We start from the raw sequence: 13,815 nt of genomic DNA, 5'->3' as shown, positions 1-13,815 counted from the left end.
TAGGTCCAGATGCCAGAGCATCCTTGGCCTGCAAAAAGCAGTTTCCGGGGTGTACTATGTAGAACTGAGGTTGAAATTTGGGTGAAACATGGAAGGGTCGCCCCTTACACCCCTTCAATTTCTGTGAATTGTCCAATAGAAACTTTTTTTTTTTGTATATAGTGTAATTCGCACAGTATATATATAAGTATATTAGTACCTTAAAATGCATGGTAAAACAGCAAAATTATTAGCAGCCATAACTGATGAGACCAAACAAAATTTATCTGGGAATAATACAGATGAAAACGTGTCACTTCATAATTGAGGCTCATCCATTTATTTTCTACTTGAATCACACTAAAGTGGAACCCTTAACCCTTAATGTGGGCCCATATCTTCCTCCTTGTCTACCCATATTACATGCATTTTTTTTTTTTTTTTTTCAGAAAACAGGAGTCTGGATGCATTCTCAGGTCATTTCACGGTATTTACATCAGCATTGCATCCCATACTTGCTTCGGAGTTCACAGGAACTAGCAAGCACAAGAGGTAATGTAGACCCCCTACTTCCACCGTAACGTCCACTCCAGTTTTTTTTCAGATCATCAATGTTAATATTAATGACCAGTAATTGATACTCTTCTCCATCTGAAAATAATGAAAAACAAACTAAAGTAGAACTGAAAATGATATTTTAAAACTGTACAATTTATATGAGCATGAGGACTTGGTAGGCCACTCGTAACACTTTTAGGATAACCACTACAGGCCATACAAAAAATCTTAATCCATAGAAAGGAAAGTAATTGCTTGGTATGCTCATCTTGCAGTGGTCAAAATAACTGGATTAAACCAGGTTCACGAGGCCACATATTTTAGTTTACTTTCTACATGTCTCTACGAAGCAAGAAACGCTCCCCATGAACAGTGGGATCCATGAGTATTATCATGAAAATTGTCCATCACCATGTTCATGCACTTTATTTGACCCAATAGGAGCTTCTAGAATTAAAAGAAAACTCAAAACAAGCTGTTGACAACTTCTGCACCAGAATACATACAAATTCATCGCTTAAAAACAAAGGATGTAGGAGAAAAATTAATGAAAATATTCATGGACAATTTGCACAGTAATACTCATGGATCCCACTCTACAGGCAATTATTATATTCCAATTCGACAAATCTGGGTAGATAATATCAGTGTTAAGCGGACATTCGAACGTATGTACCATACATACTAGGATCTAGTGGTTACAGGTTGCACTATAAAATATTTCATAATTACCATTAACCTTCATTTGAAAATTTGTTCACAAACAAGTATGGTGGTTGTGGGTCATTTTAAGTTTTTTTTTGCAGTTCTCACTAATATTTTCTCATGGTACAAATGCGCAAAATTTGTGGCAGCTAAATTTCCTGTCAATTTTTTGACACAAGTTTGAAATCTCAATTCAATTTATGATTATAACCAATTAATTATATGTATATACATACATACATACATACATATTTCGGGTGTATGGGATCCGAGAAGTCTGAACCAGAATAGAGGAAAAAAAATTCAAGTCCCGATCCCGAACAGTCCATAAATCGCAAACGGTCATTTTCAATGTTTTCTGTATTGTAAGTGTCTTGAAACTTCTCGGAAATTGTTCATTTTTTCCCCTTCACATCCAACAAGTACTATCACTAAGGAAAAATAGCTTGTAGGATTTGATATTTCTGGTGTCGTGAAATTTTGAGTTTTTCGTCCCGAAAATTTCCCGGTCCATAATATCGAATCTGTCCCACCCCTAAAGTCAGGATTAAAAAAAAATCCTGATGAAAGAATTACTGCACACCTCTAGTGTGTGTGATGGTGTGTGCATGCGTCAACCTCACTTCCACCCCTGGACTGCATTTTGCAGACTAAAGAGGCACTAGTATCTGGACCCATGGCCAGTATAATTCTCTATGGCAGTGGCAGCGATTAGGGCATTGTGGGAGGTAGTTGCCCCCACTTTTTGCCACTTTTCTCGTGTACTATGGTAAACCTTGTCTTCCAATGGAAAGTAATCTGTCCTTGCTCCCCCCACCCTCAGTTGTGTTGGAATCCACTCGCTGCCACTGCTCTATGGGAATTTTGTTTTGTGCCGTCCATATGTATTTTGGTTTGCGATTGTCCCTTCATCTCATCACCTTTCATCCTGATCATCACAATTAGCCAAAACTGGCAGAAACGCGAAGTAATATTAATCAATTCAATACACACACACACACATGCACGAGCACTTGTATCCCACGTTAAACTGTAGGACCAGTACTAATTAGCCTTACTGTGTATACAGTGGACTTAAAACACCAAATAAATCAATGAATCATCACATGAGCGTGCCTTTTTTTCCAGTCACAAAGGTTCTGGTATGCTTCAAGTTGGTTTGTTTTTTGTACTGTTCAATTCATCATAATAATTGGTCCCAATGTTATTACGAGTAGCTATTTACTATATTATGTTATATAATTATAAAAACCACATTTTTCTGCTCTGATGAGTATGCTACACTAACAACTTTACACCTAATGTGCCTAATCTATTCCTAAGTTTATTTCTGCTATTGATGCATATGTGGATAGGTTAGGCAGGTGAGGTTTGGTGCTGTTAGCATAATCACCAAGTTGCTATATACGCAGACAAGGCTGAACCTTTCGCTAGCCGCTCGTCATAATCTTATGGTACGTTCATCAAATGATCATGCGTTCATGTAGTGAGGGACACACACACACACACACACACAATACAATATGTTTTATTCTCACCTGAGCAAAGGTGCCAGTACAGCGTACCGCGAGACAAAAGCACTGTACCCTCCCCACCCCCCCCACACACACTAACACACACACACACACACACTTGGACATTAAATTAAATGCTACAATTGAGTATGAAATTCCACGTTTTCTTAAAATAATAAATTGAATACACTTGATGTAAACATGCCTTCACATAAGTCAAGATTATCACATCAAGCTTCAATGGGAAATTACAAACAAATGCAAATATAATACAAACTATACTCCCGTTCCAAAACAAAAATGTAATTGCCATCTATAATTACTGGAACTCCATTATTTTCTTTCATATATCATTTTTTCTTCCACGATCTGTAACTCGGCAGCCATGTATCTTATACAAACAAGGGTAATACACCACATACACCGGTCCGGAACGTAGTGCAAATGGTGCAGACACCAAATACACTACTTGACTCCAAATCAAGACTGTGTTGCACCATGCAACCAACTAGATGCTTCAGTGTAAAGAGTGTCTAAAAGTGCAGCGAACTAGACAGGGCTAATATATGCCAGTGATATTAATATACTGGGCAACCATTTCATATAGTCAGTGATTCTAGTATGGTCCCTGTAAAAATAAGGTCCACACCTGTTTTAGTATACATTACCAATCTCGATGCATTGGTAGTAATATTTTCAACACATTCAGTTCCTGAGCCAATAGATATAATTGTTATGGCTGAGAAGATACAGATGCCACCAGTATTAATATAGGAAAGTATAGGTTCAAATTTTATCACCAATACCAGCTGAAACTTTTCCATAGTCCAACCACTTCTCATGATCCTCTAGCATTCCATATACCTAATTTGACTTGAGTTTGAGCCTTTCTTGAAGTTCACTCTGTGCACAGATGGGCTAATTGGGACTGGACTACAGTTTAAATTGGGATCCAAACCACTATTGCCTCTACCAGGTATCACACCCAGAACATCTGGATTACAAGGCAAATATGTTAACTATAATAGTCCTGAAAACAAGGCAAAATGTGAGGGTTCATTAACTTTCCACCATCATTTTCTGCCAAAAACAGAATTTATAAGTAAATAACACCTAATATTTCAGTTTTCTCATTCAGTTTTAAAGAGAAACTACATTGATATGGTACAATTGCAATGGAAATACCGGGTGTTCCATAAATAATTTAGGAGTTACGAACATTTATTGCAAGTAAACTATTGAACTTGCATTAATGAAACCAGTCCAGAACGATCGAGAAATGCAAACAGTTTGTGCGTGTATGTTTTGTTAAGCTGAGAGTTCATATCTCTACCGGTAGGTGGAAATCAAATCATCCACATCACTCACAGTGTTTTGTGCAATGTTTTGGTCTCCAAAATCACCAGACCTGACACCGTAAGACTTCTCTTTGTGGTCACAGAGTGATAAATAAAGAATAAAGTGTGACAGATTGAAAACATTTCAGTGAAACAAGTGCTTCAAAACCATATTTGTTTTACCTTTACAAAATGTACAACGTTACTATTAACATTAAATATGCCACAGTTATATTCTCTGATCAGGGTTTGGACAGTTACCTTCCAAAAAGTAACCCAGTTACAGTTAGTTACTCACCTTCAAAAGTGAATTAGTTACAGTTACTGGTATTTTAAAAGTAAGTTACTTTTGGCAGGAAAATTTCTTTTAAAGAAATTGCAATCAATGGCCATACATTTCATTTATGTTTCTGGTATATGAAATAAGTAAACTCCATGCCACAACAGCCCCATGAGAGCCAAAGCCTGGCAAGTGGCTATTTCATTGGGCAAAGCATGGTCATTGTAGAGAGTCCCATTGCCACTGTTTTCTGGCTTTCAAGACTGCAGATCACAACTACTTTGCAAGTAGCTCCCAAATTGTCCTCAGGATGCTGAGTCAACACCGAAATGTTTGGTGCTCCCAGTAGAAATGAAACTTGGGACCTTTCGCCCCAGAGGCAAGAATTCTTACCATTTGGTTAAACAGGAGCTCTGGTACATAAAATAAGTCTTAACACGAGCTGGTATCAAAAGTTTAGAGACTAGTTCTGTAATACACCAACAGATGGCAACACAGGGAGCACCGACCTTCATGAGTCAGTGTGCCAAGAGACATCGTCCTGTGTACATCAGGAACTGTGCAACTGGTGCTATTCTCATTACATGTATTACCACGTCTGCGATTTCATCATGGACATCAAGTTAGAACAAAGTGAACGTGAAATTCTGCATGAAACTGGGTAAATCTGCCACAGAGAGAGACTCGACATGATTTGGCAAGTTTATGGTGATGCTGCAATGAGTCCTTCAAGGTGTTTTGAGTGGCGTGCATGCTTCAAGAGTGGAAGGACATCTCTGGAAGATTATGAGAGATCAGGAAGACCTTCAATGAGTGCAACCCCCAACAATGTCGAAACCATTCAGCAACTTGTGCATGGGATCATCGGAGAACAATCCACAACATTGTTGCCATTGTTGGCGTGTCATATGGAACCAGATTTTGGCTCCTGTGGACTTCACCCTCTGGTGATGAAGATCCAGCTCAAACGTTACCATTTTGATTCCATTCTGGAGATCCAGCTCGAATCGCAGAAGGTGCTTTACACACTTCAAAAAGATGACTTCCAGGACACATTCCAGAAGTGACAGGAATGCTGGGAGCACTGTATCGCTGTGCAAGGGGGCTATTTTGAAGTGATACTGTGTAAACTTAGATACATAAAGTACTTTCTTGTAAACAGAGCTAGTCTTGAAACTTTTAATACCACCTCGTACATTTATATTAAAACAAATAAGTCAGTGATGAAACAAGGCTTTGCAGGGACGCTGCTACCCCTGCTTCCTTACACAATTTCACAAAATTCCTTTCACACTATAGTATACAGAGAAGACAATTTGAAAACAGAGTTTTAGCACATTCCCCAAGTTACAATTTTTGAAACTTGCAGCTCCCTTCAGTTTTCCTGTCTCTGGCTGCATATCTTGCCGGCACACACCCCACTTTCTATGCCCTCTTCTGGCGGTTGCAGAATGCCAAACATCACACCTGTTGTTTTGTTCCCATGCTTGTTCACCTCTGCAAGTTTAATGGCAATTGACTCTCGAATTATGTGATTCAATTTACCAAGAATTTTCACTTCAAATATTCAAGAATTGCATCAGAATATTAAGAAACACGTTGCAATACAAATAAAAAAAATGGTTATATTTTGCATAATTTTCAGGATAATTTGACTGTAAAATGTTGTGTTTTTGTGAACTCTGAAAGATCAAAATGGCGTAAAAATATCAATAAGTATTGGTGGTGTATTAGGGAGAGAGAAAAAAGAGAGAAGAGAGAAAAAGATTGTATGATTTAGTTTATTTTACTTGACGTTTTGTGCCTCTTGGCTAATTTGCAAAGATAGGGATGAGTGATGAAATGATTAAATTGATGAATGGACATTCACAAACCAACCACCAAGCCCGAGTGGGATTCGGATTCGGACCTGGGACTCTTGGCATCACAGCGTGATGTGCTAACCACAGGGTCCGGCAAGAGAAAGAGAGAGAGTCAATATTGAAAAATTAATAATGCAATGTAAATAAGCCTACTAAATACAAACAATCAAGTCTTTATTTCTACAAAGCATACAAAAGTATTAGCAAGAAATTAGTATTATAGAACTATACAGGGTGTTATAACTACAATAGTTTTTACATCTATTTGATACATAATTCACCTTGCCTTTAAGTATTTTACATGCATGCAAAGGTAAATTTGCGCGCGCACACACACACACACACACACACACATATACATATATATATTCAGTCGTGGATACAAAATATCTGAAATAATAGAATATGCCTGTAGGTTCACAGCATGTGTAAATTCACTAAGTACTCAAATTTTGAGAATTAAATAAACTTACTTAAATATTTTTCAAATCTTCCTGTGTACAATTTTTCACTTTAGTTATTTGGATTTTCATTTGATAAAGATACCACAACTGATATAACCTATGATTACTACATGAAGATTAAGGAACAAGTGGGTTAGACATACAACAACTACATGTGTCTACGCTACTACAACCTAAGCCCCGCGACAGGTTAAGTTTGCAGCAGATTTTATGTATTAATACACGCGAAAGCGGCGCTCAGCATCTCCCATGCCAGTCTTGCCTCAACCGCCGAGCTATTCACATCACAGACAGTGAAAAAATCAGCAGTATTGCAGCGGAACTATATTCTGCTCGTACGTTTGGGTCTATATATGTGAAAAGTTGCTGCAAACTTAACCTGTCGCGGGGCTTAGTGATCATAGCAGAATTATGAATTGATTATATAGTGAAATTATGCATCTCTATATACATAAATATATATATATATATATATATATATATATATATATACATACATATGCACACCTGCACACACACACACACACACAGAGAAAGAGAGAGAGGGAGATACAGACAGAATGAGAAATATAGAAATCTTATGTCCTGAGGATAAGAAATGTTAGTTCTTAAAACATTCTGAACAGCCAAGACATCTCTGAATTATGTCAGGATAGCTGAACTGCTCATCACTACAACTGCTTGATCATGCTCATAAATATTTTGGAGTTACAGGAAGTGTGAAGTGCAATCGACAGTCAGTTTGTGCAGGTGCAGCAGTAAACAATTTGTTATGACTTAACTGGATTTCTTGGAAACAGCCTAATATGCACCCCATCCTTTGGTTTCAATACAACTGCTGCCACCATTACAACATCTTCTCGTTTCTCAGCAGCTTCCACACGGAACTTCTGAAGCACTGCAGAAATGACAGACTTCATCTCAAGCATAGCAAATTTCTGGCCTGAAATTTTTGAGATATACAGTTAGTAGTAGTACTTCAGAAGACAACTGGAATTATGAAACTAAAAAAACTACAACAAAACTTAACTCGATACCTCCTTAATAATCAATGGTCTCAGGATGACTTTTTCCAATAATGTCTTTGGTTTCAAAAAAAGACGCAGATACATTACAAGGTAAGGTAAAGTTCCCCATGCATATAGCACCATGCCATGAAGGCATATTTAGGGGATGTGAAAAAAGGCACTTAAACACAAGACTACTAATAAAATTCACGAAAACAAAAAATAAAAATAATGAAAAAACAGTCCCACGGTTGGTCGACAATTGAACGTCACGCTAACATTTTGACAATTTGTTGACAATCATGGCACAGCTCCTAATAATGGAAGAGAATGCTCCACTCTATTATATTTTCCCAACCAGAAAAAAACAAGAGACAGCTAGACTGCATCTGAAAGAGCTTTCCTATTTTACAACAGGTATATAAGCAGATAAATTTCAATGTTAGCGCAGTGCTAACATGTTGACCAATGACAGGTTAAACAGTAAGAAATATGTGTAACCATAAGATTCTTTGACAATGCTAATTATATTACTTATTGTTAAGCATTTTAGTGAATTTTATTTACCAATGCAGTTTCTAGGCCCAGCACTGAATGGTATGTAAGCATATGGATTTCTCCCTCGAATCCTCTCTGGTAGAAAATTGTCTGGGTTGAACACCTCTGGATTGGGAAAGTATTCGGGATTGCGATGCGTGTGGTAGACATTAAATCCCACTTGAGCTCCAGCAGGGAGTGTGAATCCATCTGAGGAAATATATTAATGTAAGTTAATCAACAAATATATTTAAGGGGAAAAGTTGTATGTTAACATCAGACTGCAGGCAGATGAGGCTATATTTATAAAGTGAAAATCAGTTTTTGTCCTCAAATGTGATGTGTGCAACACTTGTCAAGATTCTTGCTTTGGTTTAGTTGGCTGTGTGGATTTTAAAATGTATTTGAGCTTCCTTAATGATAAGACCAACATCAGCTGTGTGGATGCTTTTAGTTAGCTCAAGAATAGTGAATGGAATTGAATTCAATATGTATGCATGCTAATAAATTCATTGTTTCAACTGAATTATGTTACTAAGGTTATGGAATGTTTTCTGGTGTTATACCCAGCTGGAATTTTCTATTGGTTCCAATTGAAATTTCAAATGGATTGAATTGGTTTCAATTGGAATGAATCTGATTCTATCAGATGCCTAATATAGGTATTGGAATGTATTGGTTTCAATCGGAATCTCAACTGAAACTAATTGGAAAATCAAAACAATTTCCAATTGGTGAATTGTCGATTGATTGATTTATTCAGTTTATTTTACTTCGAGTTTTGTGCCTCTTGGCTAATTTGCGAAGATGGTGATGAGTGATGAATTGATGAATGGACATTCACAAACATCCAAGTCCGAGCAGGATTCGAACCTGGGACCCTTGGCGTTGCAGTGCGATATGCTAACCACTCGGCCACAGGGTCTGGTTAATTGGTGAATTGTATCCAATTGTAAGTTTGTATATATTGTAGAATAAATAGGCTATGTTCAAAAATCATTTATTGACTCAAAGCATAGGTAGTTTAATTCTTGAAACCACACTTCCTGTGATTTAGAAGTTCATTGGAAAAACAGCACATGAACTGAATTTCTACTGAATTCTAATGCATACTACTGAAATCAGATTTTTACCTAAGAACTCTTTCTTAAGAACAAACTCAACCTTAAAGCAGAATAAATGTTCATATTAGTTCTTATTTTTTGCAATATGAAATTTCCATGGTTATTCTTACGTGTATGTAATGCAATTAGAAAAATGAGCAATCTTTTGATCAACTAATTGGATCTCGACAGTGCTTTGTTTGTTTATCACTTTTTCAAGTGTTGTGGGTCAGCCTCTTTGTTTAACCTAATTTGTTGCTGTTTTCGGATGTATAAAGGAATAACAACATGTCAATTTATGACTGAAGCAGCATGTTTTTCGATTTCCTAGAAGTGTGTTAAACACAATGAAGCTAGAGAGTTAAAACTTGTTCATATATTTGAAAAATGTTTGTATGTGAAAGTTTTTCTAAGTTACAAATTCCACATGTTTTACCAGCTTTATTTTAGTTGTTTTATATGATTCCTCCATTGCATTCCCAGATGTATAGATAAGAATTTTTCATAAGCAATATATTGAAAGCAATAGAATACTTTCCAATTCATTACAAATGGCCAATCGGTTCAGATAGTGTGTCTAAACACTCATATTGGCTATCAGAAATAATTGGAAAAATTTCCAGCTGGGTAAATCTGTAATTTTTGTTCTTTCTTCAATGTATGTCACTTATGTGTCCCTTCTGGCTAACTATGATGTGTTAAATCTGGACCACAGTCAACAAAATGTGATTTGTGTTTGTTCTTAGACTGACTTGGTATTTTAAACTACAGCTTGTGTTGCTCTATATATAACTCAATGAAATGTCTGTTGTAAGAAAAACGTTTAACTAATGTTATCAAACACACAGCATAATTACCATAATTCAACATTACATCAACATGGAAATATTCACAGAAGTAGGTTTAAAATTTAATTCAACAATTACAATTATTAAGCTTCATGCACCGAGACAAAAGATTGCAAGTCATTATTCCACCTGAAGATTTCCTAAACTTTCAAATATTACATGCATAATTTCATACCTCTGTTCCTAATGGTTTTGTAGGATGCTACTTCAAAAAAGGCAATCAGGAAAAAGTGTGCAGAAATTTCAGCCAAAAAGAAGTGCAGGCTCAGCCATGGCTTGAATCTGAGTGACATACATAACAATGTTTCTTTACCACCTGAGCAATTAGGCCAGACCTGGCATCACAGGATTATTTACTGTTTTACCTGTGTGGCAAGTTGCAACACATCATACTGCAGTGATATCTGTCACCTTTGACCACTAACATTGACAAGTATCTCCCAACGAACCTGAAAAATCAGGTGCAGTTAGGTCTGAATCAATAGTTCAGTTGGAGCCACTTGAACAGGTGGAAAAAAATCCAGGTTCTTCCCTGCTGGAGATCGAACCTGGTTCTCTCGCATGGTTGTCAGACCCCCTAATGATTGAGCTGCCACAGCTGTATATCATCTGCGAGTACTAAAATATAAGGAAAAAAAATATTTGGCAACTCACACCTCTTTCTTAGACAAGAGATGATAGAGCATGTACTTTCTTCAAAATCAGGTTTTATATACAGGGTAATTCAAAATGAATGGTGCAACTTTACACAGTTATTATGACGTTACTATTTATGATAGAAAATCAGTCACTGCATCAATATAAAGAAAACCTCTGAAAGTTTTATTCCCACTTAGCGGGCTTATTCTGCTTAGCCAATGCTTCACCAGTGTCTTAAAATGGCTAATGACCAGTAGAAGGTGTATTGTGTGTTGGAGCTATCGAGAACTGATTCAATCACAATGGTGTAAAGACAATTCTGCATGAGTTTCGGTAGTAATGCATATGTTTCACTCTTCCGAAAGATTTGCCAAAGTTACAACTGTGAATTGTTAGTACCTTTGAAACTGTTGACAAAGACTTGCTGTTCCATGCATAGCAAGTACTTGATTATCATTTGGACCTTTTTGGCATTACACGTTGTTCCAATGTTGAATCTTTACAATATGAGTCACGTGAGTAAAACTTCCAGAGTTCTTTATATTGATGCCTTGTCCGATTTTCTATCGTAAATAGTAATGTCATAATAACTGTGTAATGTTGCACCATTCATTTTGAATTACCCTGTATAAATATACTCACTTATATATATGTGTATCTTAGGAAGTTGTATAGAAAGTTTGGAGCATACCATGTGTGCTAACTTAGCTTACCAAGAGGTATATCCTCATGTATATGTCGCCCATAGTATGGCACACTGGGATACAATCTCAGTGCTTCCTTGATGCACCTCTCCAAGTACCTCATGCTAGCCAAGTCTTCCAGAGTTGGGGAACGGTCACTATCTCCAAATATATTTCGAAGTTCTTCCACTGCCTTCTCCTGAAATATAAAGAAATACATTAACAAATACGTAACATCCTTTTTTGTTTTCTGTGAATTTTCATTCAGAAGAGTTGTAATCTTTCTCTCGTGAGATGAAGCCAACATTTCTACTTTCAAACTGATCTGATTCCACATGTAAATACTCTGATAACCCATATTCATTCTAGTTAATCATTTCAAGTTGGTATTTGGTTTATTGCAGAAAATATCAGAAAACTAAAATTTAGAGAGTGAAGCAATAGACAGTGTTTTATAATTACACAAGAGAAAGTTTCGGTAAATATTTTTATATGAACTTAACAATCTTTACTTACTTGAATTGCAGTATCAGTTCCCAATAAAAATAATGCCCATGAGATTGCTGTTGATACTGTATCATGGCCCTGAAAATGAATGAGAGAATTAAAACTTCACCTAAAAACATCAAAATATTTGCAATGTTCTTCTAGTTACTTCATGTTTCACAGAGCATTTAAATCCAGCAGTTAATATGCAGTAACAACCAGACCTCGGATTTTTATGTAATATCAAAGTCCAAAATATGTACATAAATATGCAACAATAATCGATACAATATGTACCTAAATATGTATCAAAAGGATATGTAGCTAAATATGTTGTATCAAATAATATGTAATGTTAATAACAATAGATTTTCCAAGCAATTTCATGAACTATTTATATTATTTAACCATATTTAACATAATTTGTAAGACAAAGTTGTTCAAATTAAAATTTGTATCAAATTAATAAAATCCAAAAAACACAGCAACCTGTACATATTTATGAAACAAATTTTGTCAACTATTAATTACTTTTCACATCGCAAATTACTGTATATGTAAATATGAAAGAGCTCTTTGCAACTTTCGAAGGAAAATGAAGCATCTACAGAAAGAACAGTGACGAAAATACATAGCTACTTTTGTACTTTTTGTACAAGTGAAGGGAACATATTGTGTAACTCGCTATGTACTGGAAAGGAGCAAAGTTTATAGGTTCTTTGCCTAAAGCTAAAAGAGAAACTAAAATATATAACCAGAAAAAGAGGTGTGGGGGAGAAACTTCAGCATATCTCGATAAATAATAGTTCCCATATGTTTTTGGTCTTCAGCTTTCTTTCAAATTTGCAGTCAATTTTAGGTGGCCCCGTAAGCACTATGCATCTCATTGATTAGAAAATATCACATTATATGAGGTACAAATTTTCTTCATGTTGCAGAGATCGAAAACATAGGAAAAGGATCAAGATAGGAAAACAAATACAGAAATATGTTGTTTTTTGTAAAGTAAATTAGCAAATATGTGAAATATGTAATATCCTGGCAGTTATATAATTCGTTGACATTTTTCAGTTCAAGGTATGTATCTAGAACGGAATAGAATATGTAATTACATATAAATCCTAGCTCTAGTAACAACCATTCATTAAAGTGATTGGTCATTGATTTTTATAGTTATTGAATTATCGAAAAAATATGACCATTTTAAATTAATAGATCATGTTAGAATATTCACACACCATGCAATATAAATTAGTAATTTGAAGGCTATCATTATTTTTGGAAAGTAGGTTGAGACAATGTACAGTTACGAACAGCTCTGGGTTGTGACATTTGTATTGAAAGCGAATTCAATCCAGAAGTGTCCATGACTGAACAATTAGTCTATTAAATGGGTTTTCATACCATAGTAGAGAGAAAATTGCCACTGTTGTGTAATCATTAAAATACACTCAAACTACTATAATTTATATTCCTTCTTGGTACACAATTCTGATAATGGTATAAATCAAGATGCAATCCAAGAACTTGTTTTTAAGGATATGATTTAACTTGTAGGAGCATCAGCATGTTTTTCCAATAATTCCCAAAATGGTAATTTCTTCCTGGCCTGAGTTGTGCAAAAACATTTACTTAAAAATATTATCTGTATTAAACATTATGATTCTAGACAAAATTGCAAGAAAAACAAATTCAAAATATTTACAGAATAAGTTATTAGCATATTCATTGTTATTTAAACTTATAGAGTGAAAATTGTGGTTCAAACATGGATTGAACCTGAAACACTGACATTTCTTGAATGGAACTAGAA

At 35.7% G+C, this 13,815-nt stretch overlaps 1 protein-coding gene across 3 annotated transcripts in view; it reads right to left on the bottom strand.

Moving 5' to 3' along the window:
- Positions 1-6,392: 6,392 nt before the first annotated feature.
- Positions 6,393-13,815, bottom strand: part of LOC145997024 (cytochrome P450 4C1-like) — a 32,733-nt gene continuing 25,310 nt past the window's right edge. For all 3 annotated transcript variants that reach the window (XM_083133647.1, XM_083133659.1, XM_083133651.1), the window contains 4 exons: positions 12,033-12,101; positions 11,547-11,715; positions 8,274-8,453; positions 6,393-7,642 (listed from right to left, as the gene is read on the bottom strand). In XM_083133647.1, the coding sequence (XP_082989773.1) occupies positions 7,470-7,642; positions 8,274-8,453; positions 11,547-11,715; positions 12,033-12,101 (591 nt within the window). In that variant the 3' untranslated portion in view covers positions 6,393-7,469. The remainder of the gene's footprint in view (positions 7,643-8,273; positions 8,454-11,546; positions 11,716-12,032; positions 12,102-13,815) is intronic.

This window comes from Lepisma saccharinum, chromosome 1 (genome assembly GCF_977018435.1).
Source record: "Lepisma saccharinum chromosome 1, izLepSacc3.1, whole genome shotgun sequence".
Taxonomy (NCBI): domain Eukaryota; kingdom Metazoa; phylum Arthropoda; class Insecta; order Zygentoma; family Lepismatidae; genus Lepisma; species Lepisma saccharinum.
This window is presented reverse-complemented; position numbering and strand designations above follow the sequence as displayed.